Source organism: Protopterus annectens, chromosome 4.part0 (assembly GCF_019279795.1).
Source record: "Protopterus annectens isolate FY-2018-M chromosome 4.part0, PAN1.0, whole genome shotgun sequence".
Taxonomy (NCBI): Eukaryota; Metazoa; Chordata; order Ceratodontiformes; family Protopteridae; genus Protopterus; species Protopterus annectens.
In genome coordinates, this window is record NC_056733.1 from 891,194,218 (window position 1) to 891,212,423 (window position 18,206).

An 18,206-nucleotide genomic window follows, 5' to 3' on the forward strand; every position below is an offset into this window, starting at 1 on the left:
GGGTGGGCTGTAACTAACTACAGACTAAACTGACACTAAAAGGGAAAAATAAACCCCTAACTACTCTTTTTCTTATTTTACAAAGAAAAACTTACCTCAGCTGGCAAAGGAGACCTCTTTCGCTAAGCGGCAAACGAGATCTGAGGTAGTTCCGCCTTGCATCATGGGATATAGGGTTGCCTCGAGCTGGTAAAAGGAGTTCTCGAGCTAAAGCAAGTGCCGAGTCGGAGCCGAGGATCGGCTCCGAACCCATCCAGCAAGAATGAAGGCGAGACTGACAATTTAACATTAGTCTGTTTCTTGCTTAGCTTAGTAAGCCTAGTTGTAGAGGTAATGGTTTGGGTAAAACCATTTAGGTTAATGTGAAAGGTAGCATTGTCAGAATTAATAGTATTCGTTTCAGTGTTACAAGGAGATATGGAAAATGAATTTCATCCCTAATTTTACACCTATTCCTCTAATGGGCACAGGCAGCCTGTAAAGTTCATCTCCCAGGCCCTGCTTGTAAAGATGATCTTCCAAACTCCTGCTTACACTTAAAAGTTCCAGAACTTGTCAGATTTGGGATGTATGGCTAGGCTTAAAAGGCCCTTGTGGTTGTTAGCCTAGTAAACTATGAACTTATGAATCCTACTGGGAACTCTTACAGGTAACCAAGTTACTTAACGTGACTTTAGTATGCCTGAATGTGTTTGATCTGTTGAAAATGTAACACTGAAAGTTTTAGCCTCATGATTAATTCCAAATCCAACTGCACCACAGATAGATTGCGACATATACCCCCTGTACATATCATTACTGACAGTGGCTTACCTTCTGCATTCTTAAATCTTATTAGTGATGCATGCATTATATCACATTCTGTTCTACATAAAAAGGAATAAATGCAAATACATTACAGCACCTAAAAGACACCAATACTTCAACACTGCAGTCAAAGTGCGAGAACAAACCTGGAATTCTTCGCTTGAGTGAAGTGCGATCAGAATCCACATCTTTTTTGGTACCTCCTTCCACAGGAGAGCAACGTCCCGAACCTTGGTAGAGCGAGGCATGCCATTTCTCTGGGTCCCAAATACCATCACTGCACATTAGAGAGTCAATTGAAAAAACAATGAATTGTTATGCTTGGTGTAAAGGAAAGTTTCAATAAGGCAAAAAAAGGCAGTAACAATACTTTAGATTCTGAGCCTCAGAATGAAGTGAAGATGTCAATAAAGGTAAATCCCTCCCAAACGCATTCCTACTTCCCTCATCCAAATACAAAAGTGGCACTAAATTAGCTCATTTTCAGAAAGTGCGCGCACTGTTGATTGTAAGACTTAACCTGTGAAATCCTTTAAATACCTCTCAGCTATTCTCCCAGCCAGAGTCAAACACAGGCAGTTTTTGATTCAGAAACCAGCAAGTGAAAAGGAGAGCAACATACATTACAGCCTTTAAGTCACTAAGCCTCTAATTTTAGGATAAAAAAAGTTCAAGCTACTTGTACAATTTGAATACCAAGTATACATCCAGAATAAGAGATGCTCTTTCAGGGGGGAAATGGTTAACTAGATCACAAACTTGTCTACAGAAACTCCATTTATGGGTCTGACAGAAAAGGATTTCTGGAGCATTTCTCCCTGGGCCTCTGCTGAAAATTGGCTTGTTTCCAAGTCGGACTTTCCTGGTTAACAAATATTAAAAAAATTAAATAGAAATAAAATTAGATATAACCCAAGTGAAAGAAATTCTTAAACTGCCTCAATTTCCACTACCTAGAGAAAAGTTAGGATACCACCAGTAGCCTTTTAATTGGTGCAGCAAACAAGCTTGACAGAGGGTCAGAATTATGTAGCAAAATGAAGTGCAAGACTTACAACTTTCTCAAATGGCTTTGACAAACTGAAGATTGCGAAATGGGGATGCTACAGGCAACACAAGACATTCCTGCAAGGCTGGAACTAGAATGATCCAAATTCACTTAAACATATCCAAAAAAGCAGACGTCAAAGACCGCTGCACACTGATCAGCTTAATTTCAGCTATCCAAATTGAAAGCTAGTAATTCTGCCAGCTAGAGTACAATTCAGTTACTGACTAGTAAGTACACTGCCTGGAAGCCAGTGAAGGAGAACCTGGAAGAAAATAAACTAGAAAAGTTGGAGAAAACCCTGCAGCAAAACATCAGTTTCAAGATTCAGCTTTAGTACAAGAGGGGGATTCCAGTAATGAGGAAACATTTACTGAGAGTTGATTAAAAAACATATTAAAGTTTTAGTCTGTATATACTCCAGCTATTCAGATTAACTGGTAACTGCAAAAATCAGAAATCAAAATGAAAAGGCTAGCTGAGTGTCAAGATCAATTTTGAAAAACAAAACGGTAAGCAGGAAAAACCTAAGATTTTCTGCAGTAATGGAGAAACTAGAAGGAACAGGCCATTAGCTTTATGAAAAGCACAAATAAGCAACAGGACAGATTCCACAGTAAGATTTGTTAATTGAAGGGCACAGTGTGTATGCTCCAAACCTACCCATAAGGAAGTAGCCAGGGCCTGTATTAGTAAACATGCAATCCTACCAGAAGACTTCATCCTGACTAAACTGGGGCAAATGGCAAAATATGAAATCAAAGAAAGTTGTAGAAAATGACTCACTGTGCACGAGGGACAAGAGAAGCAAAATGTACGCCACCAATCATGGAATACAAACGCAGGTAAGAGATTAAAGCTGCTGCTCCCATCTTTTTCAGAAGATTTTTTTCCTGGAGGAGCAAGTCATTTTGAACCAGACCAGGCTTAGGGGGAAAATACAAATCTGCCTAAAAGTGAGCCATCAAGCAGAAGGGGACTATGAACTATCAGAAGAATGAGAAGCAGACTTTGCCTGAGAAACCTTTACCAATGCTAAAAAATGTTTGGGGAAAAAAGCATGGCAGCCAATGAATCAGGAGCATCCTGGACTTGAACCAGAGTCTGGGGTTGTGAGATGGAGATGAACAGCAAGACCAGCAACACTGAAAAAGCATTCATAAAATTTGGAAATCTGGCTTTACAATAAAATAAGTGGAGGACTGAACTTGTTATATTGTTCAACTTAAGGACTGAAAAATGCCCACTTCTTGTTATAAAATGTATGGAAGGACACAGTAAAGAACAAACTTAAAACTATTTTTTTCTCAACAGTATTTGAATGGGACATTTCATGATACGAACTGCATGTTATAAAGTGAATTTTCAATTGTATAGTAATGTAACATGCAACAGGCACCTTTTAATTTTATAATATTACGAAATATAAACATTATAACGTAGATAAATGTTGGATAAAAAAATGCCATGTACTTACCATAACGTTCCATGTGAGTTGTTAATCTCGCCTTCATTCTTTATTGGATGGGTTCAAAGCAGATACCTCTGCTCAGATATGGCCAATTGCAAAGCTCGAGGTCTTCAAACAGCTTGAGGCAAAGTCCCTATCCCATTATGCACCTGGAATCTTGTTTGCTGCGTATAATTCCATTTGTCATTCTTTCACTCCCAAGAGAAATGTATAGAAGGATTGAGTAACCAGGATGGATCCAGCATCTGTCATCTAACAGCCCAGGAGGGGTTAGGAGGGAGGGACGCAACAATGACGAGATGAACCCACATGGAACGTTATGGTAAGGACATAACTTCTTTAAGTGAAGTTGTTCAATCTCGCCGTTCATTACCGATGGGTAGCATCCCAAGCACAGTCAACCTCGGGTGGCTCACAGGAGTATATTTCTCAGGAACGTGGATCCAAAAGGAGGCCCAGTCTCGAGGCCTTGTCAACTTTTGTAATGAGTGATAAAGGTACGAGGTTTTGATCAAATGGCTGCTGCGCAAATGCCATCAGTGGGAAGTCTGGCAGAGAAAGCAGATCTAGAAACTGCTCTGGTTGAGTGAGCTTTAATCTTATGCTGCAAAGGCATATTGGCAGCTGAATAAGCAAAGGTGATAGATAACTATTTAGATGGTCATTTTAGCCACTGGTCTACCCTTCCTGGAGTCAGAGAATGAAACGGCTCATCTGATTTTCTGAAATCTTTTGTTCTATCCAAATAAAATCTGAGCCGTCTGTGATAAAGTTTGTGCAGCATATACTCTAAATTGTTTGTATGGTTGGAGGAAGAAAACTGGCAAAATCAATAATCTGGTTGAGATTGGTTTAAGTGCATACTTGGAATAAACCCCCCATTTTTGCCCAAATTGAGACTGTCAGCATGGAATATCAAATATGAAGGCTTGACTGAAAGCCTGAAGCTCTGCAGGCAGAACTACCAGAAAGATAATCTTCCATGACAAAAATATGAGGTCACGAGGAAGCTGGTTCAAATGTCACAAGAATTCTGTGAAATCATACAATTTAGATTCCATGGAGATTAGGGAGATTTCACAGGTGGTCCAATATGAAAAGTCCCCGAGAAAAGCTTTGGATAACTTGTGAGACGTGACATTCAACCCTTCAAATCCAAGATGAAAATTAGAAATAGCAGCCAAATGAACAGAAACTGTTGCTGCTGCAGCTCCTTTGTTAAAAATTTTACTCAAGAACTCTAAAATGGCAGCCATAAGGGCTTGGTAAGGATCAATATTTTTAGAAGCCCACACAGAAAATTTTTTCCATTTGATAGGATATAGCTTCCTAGTAGAAGACAGAGAAGATAAAATGATCTCTTGTCTCATTGGCAAGGTTATGGAATCTGGCGGTGATGGAAATTGGAGCAGCCAAGCAGTCAGCTTCAGGGACTGAAGAGGGGTGAAGATCCCCAGAGTGTCAGGTCTGGAACTGGGTCCAGAATCAAAGGATCCTCCAAAAGATGAAGTTGAAGGAAGGGGAACCACATTTGAGTAGGCCAATGAGGGGCTATTGGAATGATGGTCCCTCCCAGGGGTTTTGCTTGGTGTAGAACCTTGGGTATCAATGGGATTGGTGGAAATGCAGAGAGGAGACCCAGAGGCCAATCATGTACAAGTGCGTCCCTTGGGCCTTCTCCCAGAGGGGGAATCAGGGCAAAGTAGCTTCTGCATTTCGTGTTCATGTGACTGGCAAAAAGGTCGCAGCAAGGCTGGCCCCACCTGCAAAATATCCTGTCCGCCATTTCTTTGAGAGACTACTCATGGGACAACATAGCCCTGCTGAGCTTGTCTGCTACCATGCTGGGATTTCCCCGGGATGTGCGTTAACAGAAAGCGCTGGGTGGAAACAGCCCACTGCCATACACAGAGCCTCATGACAAAGGGGGTAAGACCTGGTTCCTCCTTGTTTGTTCAAATACCAGACCACCATGTCAGTCTGAATCGCAACCATACTAAGAGGAACAGTTCTGAAAATACTATGCCAGAAGTACTGCTCATCTCCACGACAATGATATGCAGATGTGTCTCTTGATCATTCAATGTGCCTTGGGCCATCTTTCTCTGAAAATGCCCCCACCACCCTATCAGGGAAGCATCTTTGTTCAGTTTCCACTGGAGAGGGTAGCACAAATGGGAATCCTATCGTGGCATGAAGTGAGGTCAACCACCACTGAAGGTCCTTTTTGCAGGAATTTGTGATTCTAGTGAGACACAGGAAGCTCTTGGTAAGACCACTGACTGAACAGCCACTGTAGTATGTGCATACGAACTAGTGGTATGGCTAGAATTGCTGCTGCCATCATGCCTAATTTCAGAATTTCTGAGGCTGGTGCTCTTTTGATAAATCAGAACACAGACATGCTGACAAAGACAGACAGACTTTCTATTGGAAACCTTAGTGTGGTGGTGTCCAACTCTGCCCTGATAAAAGATATGCTGTGATGGCGACAAAGCAGATTTTTCTAAGTTGATTGCAATGCCCAGATGATTGCAGAGTGACAGAGTGAACTCCCTGGCCTGAATGAGTTTATGCCTGGTGGTGGTAAGGAGCCAATAGTCTAGGTACAGAAACACCTGGAAATCTAGAAGCCTTAGGTGAGCTGTGACCACTGCCATGCATTTGTACACTCTGGGGGCTGTAGTGAGACCAAAGGGCAGGGCTCAAATCTGGTAGTGATTTGCTCCCATCTGGAAGCCCAAATGATCCCTTGATAGCCTGGCCATTTGTGTGGTAGCAAACCTCCTTCAGGTCTATTGAGCACATCCAATTGTCTTATCCTAAGAAGGGGAGTATAGACTGAAGCATGACCATCCGGAACTTCTCTTTTACGTATTGGTTCAGTCTGCTGACATCCAATGAGTCTCCAGTCCTGAGTCTTCTTGGAACCAAAGAAAACCTTGAGTATGTGCCGGATCCTGTCTGGTCTGCTGGACTGGTTGAATGACTTTTAGCAATGTTTGGACCTCTATTGTTACCTGTTCCCTGAAACTGGGAACATCCAGGATTTTTCTTATGGGTGGAAGGGGTGTGGCAAATGGGATGAAGTATCCTCTGGAAAGGACACTTTGTACCCAGCTTTTATTTTGAGCCAGGGGTCTGGATACAAAGATAAGTGATCCCCGACTGCCTCCAGAGCAGGACAATCTGGCCTCCTCTCAGGAGCGCTGGAAGGGCTTCTCAGAGATCTGTCGCCCTGGTGTTGCGGACCCCCTCTGCCATGAGGGCAGCATCTTCCATTATTGCCTCCTCCTTGCCTCTGGAGGGGGGGGGGTTCACCACATGTGTCCCGAAACGCTCCTTGGGATTTTTGGAACCACATTTTTCCTCCCCTTTTACCTTTAGGGTAGAATCAAGTAGGCGTGGAAAAACAGACCCCGACAGCAGACTGTCTTTCTTGTTCACACCTGGTTATGGTTTCCTTCACTTTAGGGCCAAACAGGGACAAGCCATCAAAGGGAGTGTTCACGAAGGATGACTTGGGCTCCACAAAGGAACACAAGCGCATCCAGGAGTGTCTAAAAACTCCTCCTGTACCTGCTGCCCTACTCATTCCATCAGCTGCGCAAGAGATGAGGTGCACGGATGAGTTCACTATAGAACTGAGGGTAGCAAGCTGAGCAGCAACTTTGTCAGAATCTCCTGTAGCTACTGTACCCTGAAGAGCACCTCCTAGCTCCTAAGAGATCTTTGTAACCTGGTAAAATGGGTTAAAGAGTTGAGTGAACCAACAGCAAAAGGTCACTGAACTAAACATGCGCTTCCCATATCTATCCATAATCCTGGAGTCTGTTAAGAGGATGGATAGATTAGCAAGTTTCATTTCCTTTTTGGTGGCTGCCGCAACCACCATGTCATCAACTAGAACCTTCTCTTAATTTCAGTCCCCCCTTGACAGACAAATTTTTAATTGGGCCTCCTAGGGACAGGTGCCATAGTATCCATAGACTCCCATGCCCTTCATGAGACCAGCTGCATAAGCTCATCGAAGGGCAGACGCACCCAAAAGTTGGAGGGCTGAGACCAGAAAGCCTTCAGGAGAACGGACATCCTCAGTAGGGCTTTTGGACTGCCAGTTACCCTTCTGCCTAAGGATTTAAAGCATCTCAGCAAGTGGGATATACTCAGAGGGGGACCGTGGGGACACTTCTGACTCATCTAAGTTCGTACCTGATGTTAGACTCCAGAAGGGAGTCTAGACGTTTCCTCTTACACAATCTCTTCCTGGGAACCTCAGTGGAAACTTGAGGTCTCAGAAGAGCAGGGGCCTCCCAATGGGGCTTCCTGAGGCTCTGGGTCTACACTTTGTCAGGATGTGTGAGGCAGAAGCAGACACAAGCACTTTAGGGGAGGAGGAAGGCAGATCTGAGGTAGAAGACGTCTTGGGAGACCTGACTCCTCATGGCATTGAAAGCACCTCTGCTCCGATGTGAGGGAACCAACTGATGTGAAAATACAGTCAACACCCCTGGCACCGGGACAGTGAACTCTGAACCAGAGGTAGGACCAGAGCTCATCAAAGCTGAAGCTCCGAGAGGGAGTCTGAACTGACAAGTCGGTCCAACTATTCCCCTGGACCCGACTAGAGTGCGTCAGCCCTAGAGACCTTGATTGGCAAAGAGGACGGCAGAGTGCACGGAGCCGAAGACACTGGAGCAGGCGTGTGCGCCGCGGGTCTTATCAGGTCGGACTCATCCGGCTCCAAAAGACCAGCATGGCTCGGCGGAGGAATAGTTTGAGCTGGTGCAAGGGTCTTCGGCTCTGAAGCCATTTGTGTCTAACCTGATAATTTTGCCAAGGGCGGTCCCACTACCAGCTTCTGCACCACACGATCCACATCCAGCTCTGACAGTATGATAAAGAAACTAGAGGAGCACACCAAAGGTGGTACAGACTGAAGTAAAGGACTTTTTGGAGCTTTGGACACCAGTTCCAGGACTGGGACTGGCTCCAAAAGGAAGACTGTCTGTTCAGATGGCAGTGGAGCCGCAGTCTTATTTTTTATTTCTTGGAGTCTGAAGTCTTGAGACTGAGGACTTGCTGGATCCATCTTGGTCACTCAAAACTTTGAGAAACAAAGGTTTCAACAACCCTCTGTCGATAAGTTCTCTTCTATTCCTGAAGGACTCTTGAGAAGGAATGACAAATAACACATCTGTCTTGCAAATCCAGGGCTCCTAGACAGTATACACAATTCACATGGCTGCCTGTTACAGGCATCTTTTGGCCACACTTTAGGCACTTAAACCCAGACTTGGGATGCTTGTCTTGGTCAGCCATTGGAAAACTCCATTACTGTCACAAAACAATTCTACAGTAAATCAGCTACCAAAAGCCTTAAAAAATATCAGGCTAAATCACACATGCCAAATGCAATGTACAGATAAAAGTGACAGGAAAAGCCTTTAATGTCACCACAACTTTTTAAACACACAATAGCAGGCTATACAGAAAAAAAGGAGATAGCTGCTAAGATATAATATCCTGTCTAAATATCTAGTCAGACAAAATTACTGTTAATAATAAAACCAACAGTAATTTTAAAATTTAAGCCTTTCCTAAACTGAAGGCTTAATGCACTATACAGAAAAACTACACAAAACAGTTTTTAGCAAATTAGTGACAAAGGTCACTGACTAAGCACACTTTAAACTAGGCCTAAAATGAGAAGCCAACTAGAAAAAAATTTTAAATCAGACTAAGGAAAGAGACTAAAGTAAAGTAACACTATAAAGCTGTAAGAGCTTTAATAAGTTACATTTACATAGTTTAAATAGCTTAGGTAATTAAGAAATAAGTAGAAAAACAATTTTACTGGCCTGACCTAATGCAGAACCTTTGCTCTATTAGAGTGTCAAACTAGATCCGAGGTAACTCCAGGTGCATCATGGGATATGGACTTGGCCTCGAGCTATTTGAAGACCTCAAGCTTTGCAATTGATCGTATCGGAGCAGAGGGATTAGCTCCAAATCCATCAGTAAAGAATGAACGGCGAGATTGAACTTAACATGGTATGTTTAAATACGCTGTAATCTTTAGTTGAAGTGGGGGTGTAAGTGTATAGATATGTAGTTTTGTCACGTCTTAATCCAGACACTTTACCCAAGCAAAAGTTGACAAAGTTTTTGACTAATCTAGCAAATGAGGATGCAAAGGTAATGAATGTTTGCATTTAGTAAATAAGTGTTCAGTGCAAATTGAGAGGTCTGCAGAACTGTATGTATATTTGGTACATGTTTTAATGGAGACAAGCAGACTACAAAGGGAGGTAAATACAAGCCAGAACACGAAGTCTAAGAGCATACAAGTTGCTTCGCATCTGTGAGGGGAATAAAGACAAAGAAAGGGAGAGCAATTAGTGTGAGTAGCAGCATAGACTGCAACATGCATATTAGCATGGATACACACAATGTGTGTGCTGTCAACTTTGGAAAAGGGTTCCTACCAGGAGGATTAAACTTCATTTGAAGACTACATTGTTAAGTCAAGGTGCACACGCGTTTCTCTTGGAGGATTTTCATTAGAACAAAAAGGCTTACAAAGATGTGACCAGTCCAAATGGAGACTAGAAAAACAAGATTCATCTGGCAAACGTTAGCGGGTGCATGCTACACTGGAAATAAACATTTAAAACAAACTCTTGTATACTACTTGGGATTCATAATGGCTATATTAAACATTTTGGAATGTGAAAGCCCGCGCAGGTAAGAGACAATAAGAGCACTGACTTAAGGCAAAGTGCAAAAAGCAGTAGTTCAGGAGGCATTTGGAAGGGGAGCATGTCAACTTGATAAAGGATTACAGGGTGGAAATTCTGCAGATTCAGGGACAAAACAGGATTAATTATACTAAACTGCTAGAGAAGCTCCAATAATGACAGAAGAGGGGAAAAAGGCAGTGGTATATTTGTGATCGTAAGGGGCTATTGGCAAGGTAGGCAGACTACGCTGGCATGCATTTATATTCCACCTAAAACTGCTATTGTACAGCTCAAGAAACTTCTAAGAGAAATTATCAGCTTTTAGCAGGGATACAGGGATGAATACTTGTAGGTGGGGACTGGAACTATTCGCAACACTGAGGATGTAACCTGAGGGACCTAGAAGGGAAAACATGAAAGCAGATTTCTGAAATTTATAAAAATATTTAGTATGGAACACTAATTCAGTAGTAAAAACTCAGAATTTACATATGCCTTAAAGCACATATTCGCTAACTGGGTTACGATATGCAAGTTATTTCACAGGAACATGCACATTTAATTGAAAACATACATCCAGTAACTTTCATATGTGCCATTAACCTGGATAAAAATGCCTAATAATTAATGACATTGGTGCTTTACCACCTACATGTCAAAGAATTTAAGGAATAGGCAGAAGAAATTGGTTATTAGGGAAGATAGATACTTTTTTAGAAGTTTCAACTAGTGATTGGAATAAACTGAAAATTCCATTTAATAAGAAATAAAAGACCTGGTTAAGTAGTAAGAATTTAGGACTGACAAAGGTTAAGATATTGCAGAATAAGGGGAATATCAGAAAAAAAAAAAAAAAAGAGGAGCATCTGCAGATTGCTAGAGAGAAAATGAGTATAGGGATAAAAGGCTGCTTGTTAAGTGACTTTTTTGGATTTACTCCAAAGCAAAAAAAGATTTACTCTTACCATAACGTTCCATGTTTGTTGTCCTTTATCTCGCCTTTCTTATTTCTGGTTGGGTTCAGCTCGAAGAGTCCTTACTGGCTTAACTAGCCCCTTATCCCACCATGCTTAACAGAAGCTACCCAGATCTGGTTTGTGACAACCACTAGATAGAAAGTACAGTTGTGTACACTTAACATAAAATGTAGATGTTAGAGAGTGCATTCACTGTTGCAGTCATCACATTTAGGTTACCTGCTTGCAGTAGCCCTCAGTCGGCCTGATTATCAAAGTCTTGGGTCCTGCGTTGGTTACTGTCTCATTTTCCATGACGTCAGGTAGTCAGGTGTATTAAGCATGCAGCCAAAGCCATTACATCAGTTCCTTGCCCCAGATGTCAGGTGCCCCCCTAATGGAAAGCAATTAAATACGTATATACAAGGTTATACCTCCAACAAAAAGCAAATACACCAAAAAGCTTTTAAGCACAGTAAAGAGGAATAGAGGTATAGCTAAGAAGTCAGGGGGCTGGAAGGAGGATAACCAGGACTGCAACAGTGAATACACCAACATCTACATTTATGGTTAGTGTACACAGCTGTACTTGTTCTTAGTGTTTCACTGTTGCAGTCATTACATTTGGGTAGATTCCCAAAGCTAAGGGTGGTAGGAGGAAGGGCTACTGCAAGCAGATAATCCAAATGTGATGACTTCAACAGTGAAACATGCAGAAAGTACAGTTGTGTACACTTACTATAAATGTAGATGTAGAGTGCATTCACTGTTGCAGTCATTACATTTGGGTAATCTGCTGGCAGGTTGCCCTCAGTCTGCCTAAATTCCAAAGTCTTGGGTCCTGCGTCAGTTGCCATCTCCTCTTCCATGAGATCAGGGGTATAAAACAGGCAGCAGACACCATTTTCTTTAGTTTTTCTTGCCCCAGAAGTCAGGTGCCCCCCAAATAGGGAGCAAATATATATAAACTAAACACACATGCAACAATAAACTTCACCTTCATCTACAAGCAAATATACCACAAAGGCTGTAGAAAATAGTGAAGGAAAGAAAAACTCAAGAATAAAAGGGGGATGGTGGGCGGGTAAGCTGGACTGCAACAGTGAAGACACTAACCTCTACATTTATGTTAAGTGTACACAACTGTACTATGTTCTTAGTGTTTCACTGCTGCAGTCATTACATTTGGGTAGAATCCCAAAGTTATGGATGGGAGGCTGGAGCTAAACTGCATAAGGGGCAGCTATAAGGCCCTGCAGAACTGCAGTGGCAAAGTCTGCCTTTTGACAAAGTCAAGCAAATGATAATGCTTTGTTAAAATGTGAACAGTAGCAGCCTCTAGAATGTCTTTGGTTGGTACCCCTCAGGAAAGCTGCTGATGTAGCTGCAGCCCTGGTGAAAGGAGGCCCAATAACCTTTGGCACCAGTTTACCATGGTGTAAGTAGCAGAAACGAACACAGTGGCTTATCCACTTTGCAATGGTCTGCTTTGAAATAGCCTTTCCCTCTGATCCTGCAGCAAGTGCCACTAGTAGCTGTTCAGTTTTAGAGCTTTAGTCCTGCTCAAGTAGAATCTTAGTTGTCTGTACGTCCAAGGAATGCAGAATATGCTCCCCTTTGTTCTGCGGATTTGGATAAAAAGTTGGCAGATTAACAGTTTGGTTAAGAGGCACACACTGGAAACCACCTTAGGCATAAAAGGATTGGTCCTCTGGGACACCCTGTCTGGGTAAAATATGATAAAAGGCTCCACAGCCAGAGAGGCCTGTAGCTCTGAAACCCTTCTTGCTGAATTGCTTGCCAGGAGAAAAGCTGTTTTCCATAAGAAAGTTAGATATGCAGTAGCAGCTTGTTCAAAGGGAGGCAGGGTGAGCTTTTTCCCCAACACAAGTGATGTACCATGCAGGAATTTGTGATCTTCTGGGAGGCCTTAAATTTTTGGCCCCTCTAAGATACTGCTTTAGCAAAGGATGAGAAAAAATTGGTGGCTCTTTTGTAATGAGCCAATATGGCAAAGGCATGGATTTGTATTGATAAAATAGACAGGCCTTTGTCAAGCATCTCAATCAAGTATTGTAAGATCCGAGGAATATTTGGCTCTGCTGTGTCAGTTCCTTGTGCTTGGGTCCAAGCACAGAATCTCCCATTTATCAGCATAAGATTTTCTAGTACTAGGCCTTCTGGCTTCCAAAATGACATCCATCACAGATTTACTGAGAGGTGTTTGAATAACTATATGAACAGCCATGCTGCCAAGTTCAGTGTTTGGAGCTGATTGTGCAGGATCTGATTGTTTTGCCGGGACTGAGGTATTTGAGGCAAGTACCAAGATGGAAATTGAGACATTCCTTAGGACTGGGTACCAGTATTGGTGGGGCCAGTCCGGGGCAATTAGTATCATTTGTTTTTTCTTGTGAGCTTTAGTAGGTCCTTGGGAAGAAGAGGCAGCGGAGGAAAGGCGTAAACTGATAAGTTTTTCCAACTGAAGGAGAGGGCATCCACTTTCCATGCTTGTCTGAGATAAGTCCTTGTGCAGAATTTGTCCAGTTGATAATTCCGAGGAGAGGCAAATAGGTCCATGTCCGGGCTCCCCCATTTCTTCATCATCATGCTGAAGACTTGTGGATCTAGTTTCCACTCTTGAGGGTCCATAAGGCTTCTGCTTTAGTCTGCCAGAGTATTTTGCTTTCCTGGCAGGAATTGAGCTTTAAAAATGTACTTGGTAAGTCAAAGCTGGGTCCCACAGTGCCATAGCTAGTCTACAAAGGGGTATGAGTGCATGCCCCCCTGCTTATGTACCACATAACCATGGCGTTGTTCATAGGTTCATAGTTTGGTACTAGGCTATTGGCCCTAGGGCCTATGTAAGCCTAGCCATAACAATTCCCTGGATATTTCTTCCCACAATATTTACCTCTCTGGACCCCTGTCTAGCAGGGTGACTGACATGATCCCCGGGGTGAATTTCATATCTCCCATCCAATCAAGGTTCCTTTTGAACAGGGCCAATGAGGCGCTCTGCTAGACATGTATAGGCAGTCTATTCCAGAGTATGGGGAGTCTCTGGGTCAGGAAAGCACAGTTGTGTACCTACCATAAAATGTAGATGTTTGAGTGTATTCACTGTTGCAGTCATTACACTTGGGTTATCCTGCTGGCAGGCTACCCGCAGTCGGCCAGAATTCCAAAGTCTAGGTCTGGCGTCTGTTGCCATCACCTCTTCCCTGACGTCAGTGCGTCAGGGGTATAAAAGATGCAGCAGACGCCATTTTCTTCAGTTATGTTTGCCCCAGATGTCAGGTGCCCCCAAACAGGTAAGCTAAAAAATTTTTGCCAAGAAGCATGCGTGTACTTAAACATTTCCTTCATCTACAAGCAAATACACCACATAGGTTGTATAGAATAGAGAAGTACAGAAAAGTCCCTGGACTGCAATGGTGAATACACTAACATCTACATTTATGGTAGGTACACAACTGTACTATGTTCATAGTGTTTCACTGTTGCAATCATTACTCTTTAGTTGAATCCCAAAGCTGAGGTTGGGTGGCTGGGCCTAAAAAGGATTAGGAGAGGCTACAAGGCCCTGCAGAACTGCAGTGGCAAAGCCTGCTCTAGATTTAGAGAGCTAAGTGGTAGTGCTTGGTGAAAGTGTGCACTGAACTCCAGGTTGCAGCCTCTAGAATGTCTTTGGTTGGTACTCCTGAGGAAGGCTGCTGCTCTGGTTAAATGTGGTCTAATGCCCTTAGGCACTGATTTGCCATGTTGTAAATAGCAGTAACAAATGCAGTGTCCTATCCATTTTGAAATGGTCTGCTTTGAGATGGGCTTTCCTTGTGATCCTGCAGCATAAGCTACAAACAGTTGCTCAGTCTTTCTGAAATCTTTTGTTTTGTCCAAACAGAACCATAGCTGTCTATGTCCAAAGCGTGCAGAAGTCTCTGCTTTATTCTGGGGATTTGGATAAAATGTTGGCAAATGAATGGTTTGGTTAAGAGCCACACTGGATACTACCTTTGGCATAAATGTTGGGTTTGTCCTTAGAGAAACCCTGTCCCGATGAAAAATGATGAAAGGTTCCACTGCCATTAATCCATGTAACTCAGACTCTTCTCGCTGAATTTATTGCTAGGTGCAGAGCAGTTTTCCATAAGAATTTTATATCAGCTGTATTGGCTGGCTCAAAAGGAGGCAGTGTGAGCTTTTCCAAAACTGAGGTCCCATGTAGGTATCTGTGCTCTCCTTGGGGGTCTTACGTTTTTTGCCCCTTTGAGGTACTGTTTTAGTAGTGGACGAGAGAAAATAGGAGGTTCTGTATTGTAACGAGCCGAAATGGCAGAGGCATGGATCTTAATTGATGAGAAGGATAGGCCTTTGTCCAGCATCTCAGTTGGGTATTGTAAAATCTGAGGTATATTTGGAACAAGTGGTTAGAGTCCTTGTGCCTGGTTCCAAGCACAGAATCTCTTCCATTTTTCTGCATAAGATTTCCTAGTGCTGGGCCTCCTGGCTTCTAAAATTACATCCATAACAGCTTTAGAGAGGTGTGGTCTGAGTGGCTATATTATCTGCCATGCAGCCAGATTTAAGGTTCTGAGTTGACTGCAGAATCTGATTGTTTAGTGAATCAGACGATTAGGAATTTGAGGTAAAGCCCATGCTGGGCCTTGAGACGAGCTGTTTAGGACTGGGGACCAGTGCTGGCGTGGCCAGTCTGGGGCAATCTATCATTTTTGGCTTTTGTCCGACTTAGGAGCACCTTGGAAAGAGGCAGTGGAGGAAAGGCATAAACTGTCAGTGTTTTCCAGCTGAATGATGGAGAAATAGAAGTTATGTCCTTACCATAACGTTCCATGTGGAGTGTTCATCTCGCCTTTGTTCTTACACATGGGTTCGGAGCCGATCCTCGGCTCCGTGCCGGCCTCTTGCAAGCTCTGCATCGAGAAGCTAGAGACAATCTAATACCCACAATCCCCCTCTGCCTTTACCTCAGATCTAGTTTGCAAGCAAACCAATCTACAGAGAGCACATTCATGCTTACATCACATATGCACAGAAAGAATCTTTACATAACTATATATATATATAAGCCAAATAGACATATATATAAATAAATATATATGCCAACTATGTACACAACATTGCAACAGCCGCAGAATGCTCCTAGCCAGGCATCAAAGAACGTTCTTCCTAAGGGTGGGAGGGTGGGACTAAGAACAAAGGCGAGATGAACACTCCACATGGAACGTTATGGTAAGGACATAACTTCTATATGTGATAGTGTTCAATCTCGCCGTTTGTTCTTACACATGGGTAGCGTCCCTAGCTCCTTGTTCCTGAGGAACTCACGGGAGGACGTTCTTGAGCACAGTGGAACCAAAGGTTGCCCTGTCCCTAGAAACCTTGTCTACCTTATAATGAGAAATAAATGTATGTGGCTTAGACCAAGTAGCAGCCGCACAAATAGCGTCCAGTGGTAGGCGGGCTGCATGAGCCAAAGACGTAGACACTGACCTTGTGGAATGTCCTTTGGGTTTGTGCAAAAGGGTTTGATTTGAAGAATCGTAAACATAGATTATACAATCCGTTAACCATTTAGAAAGAGTTCTTTTGGTAACTGCAAGTCCTTTCCTGCTATCAGCAAAAGCCACAAAGAGTTGATCAGTTTTTCTGTGATCTTTTGTTCTATCCAAGTAAAATCTTAGCTGTCTGTGAACATCTAATTTGTGTAACATACTCCATTTTGTTGGAGTGGTTTTTGAAGAAAGTGGGTAATTCAATGGACTGATTAATATTGTTAATAGAACACACTTTAGGGAGGAAGGATGAATTGGTTCGAAGAGAAACTCTGTCAGAGTGAAAGATCAAATAAGGGTGCTTGATGGAGAGAGCCTGAAGTTCAGATACTCGCCTAGCGGAAGTAATGGCTACCAAAGAGTCTTCCAGGACAAAAATTTTAATGGGCAAGAAGAGGCAGGTTCAAAGGGGGGCAACATTAATTTAGATAACAAGTTTAGACTCCAAGGTGACGTAGGAGATCTGACCGGTGGTCTAATATGAAAAACCCCTTTTAAAAAGGCTTTACAAAGTCTGTGAGCCATAACAGGAGCTCCACATTCTTCCACATGGAAATTTGAAATGGCAGCCAACTGAACTCTTAGTGTAGCAGGAGAAGCACCCTGATGGAATAAGTCCTTTAAAAACTAATATCTTATTCAAAGGAGCTATAAAAGGATCCACATGGTGTGAATTCGCCCAGAATACAAATCGCCTCCATTTGCTAGCATATGTTTTAGTAGTGGAAGCTTTATGGGAAGCCACCAATATATCCTGGACTGCTGGTGACAAAAGATCAGACCTGGCTAAGTTGGGAATTGGAGCAGCCAAGCTGCTAGATGGAGGGACAGGAGCGCGGAATGGGGAACCCCTGACGAGTGAGTCAATAGGTCTGGCTCTGGGTCCAGAATCCAGGGTCCCAGAATGCAGTGTATCTTCAGGAAGGGAAACCAAATTTGACGAGGCCAGAATGGGGCAATGAGGATTATTGTCCTGTGTAGGTTCCTGGCTTTCTGGAGAAACTTTGATATCAGAGGAAATGGAGGAAATGTGTACAGGAGTCCCGGGGGCCAATCGTGAACCAGTGTGTCCCTGGGGACTTCCCCTGGAGGGGGTAATAGGGCAAAGTAGCTCCTGCATTTGGCGTTCATTGGAGACGCAAACAGATCGCAGGAAGGCTGGCCCCACTTGCGAAAAATCCTTTTCGCTACTGATCGTTTTAGGGATCACTCGTGCGGTAACAGAATTGCTCTGCTGAGCCTGTCTGCTATGACGTTGGATGACCCCGGGATGTGCGTTGCTATTAGAAAGCGACCCGTGGACTCCGCCCACTGCCAGATTCTCATGGCCTCTCTGCATAGCTGATAGGATTTGGTTCCCCCTTGCTTGTTTATGTACCAGACTACAGACATGTTGTCCGTCTGAACTGCAATAGTTCCCAGAGGAAGAAGGGGAGCAAAGTGTTGCAACGCTAGAAACACTGCCCTCAACTCTAGAACATTGATGTGCAGATTGTACTCCAAATTGGTCCATTCGCCTTGGACTGTCTGTCCCTGAAAGATGCCCCCCCACCCTATCAGGGAAGCGTCCGTGGTCACCGTAACTGTGGGCGTGGGTAGCACAAA

At 43.1% G+C, this 18,206-nt stretch overlaps 1 protein-coding gene across 4 annotated transcripts in view; it reads right to left on the reverse strand.

Moving 5' to 3' along the window:
* Positions 1–18,206, reverse strand: part of EIF4ENIF1 (eukaryotic translation initiation factor 4E nuclear import factor 1) — a 1,251,142-nt gene that overhangs the window by 994,767 nt on the left and 238,169 nt on the right. For all 4 annotated transcript variants that reach the window (XM_044068847.1, XM_044068848.1, XM_044068846.1 and 1 more), the window contains exon 4: positions 954–1,084. In XM_044068847.1, coding sequence (XP_043924782.1) covers positions 954–1,084 — 131 coding nt within the window. The remainder of the gene's footprint in view (positions 1–953; positions 1,085–18,206) is intronic.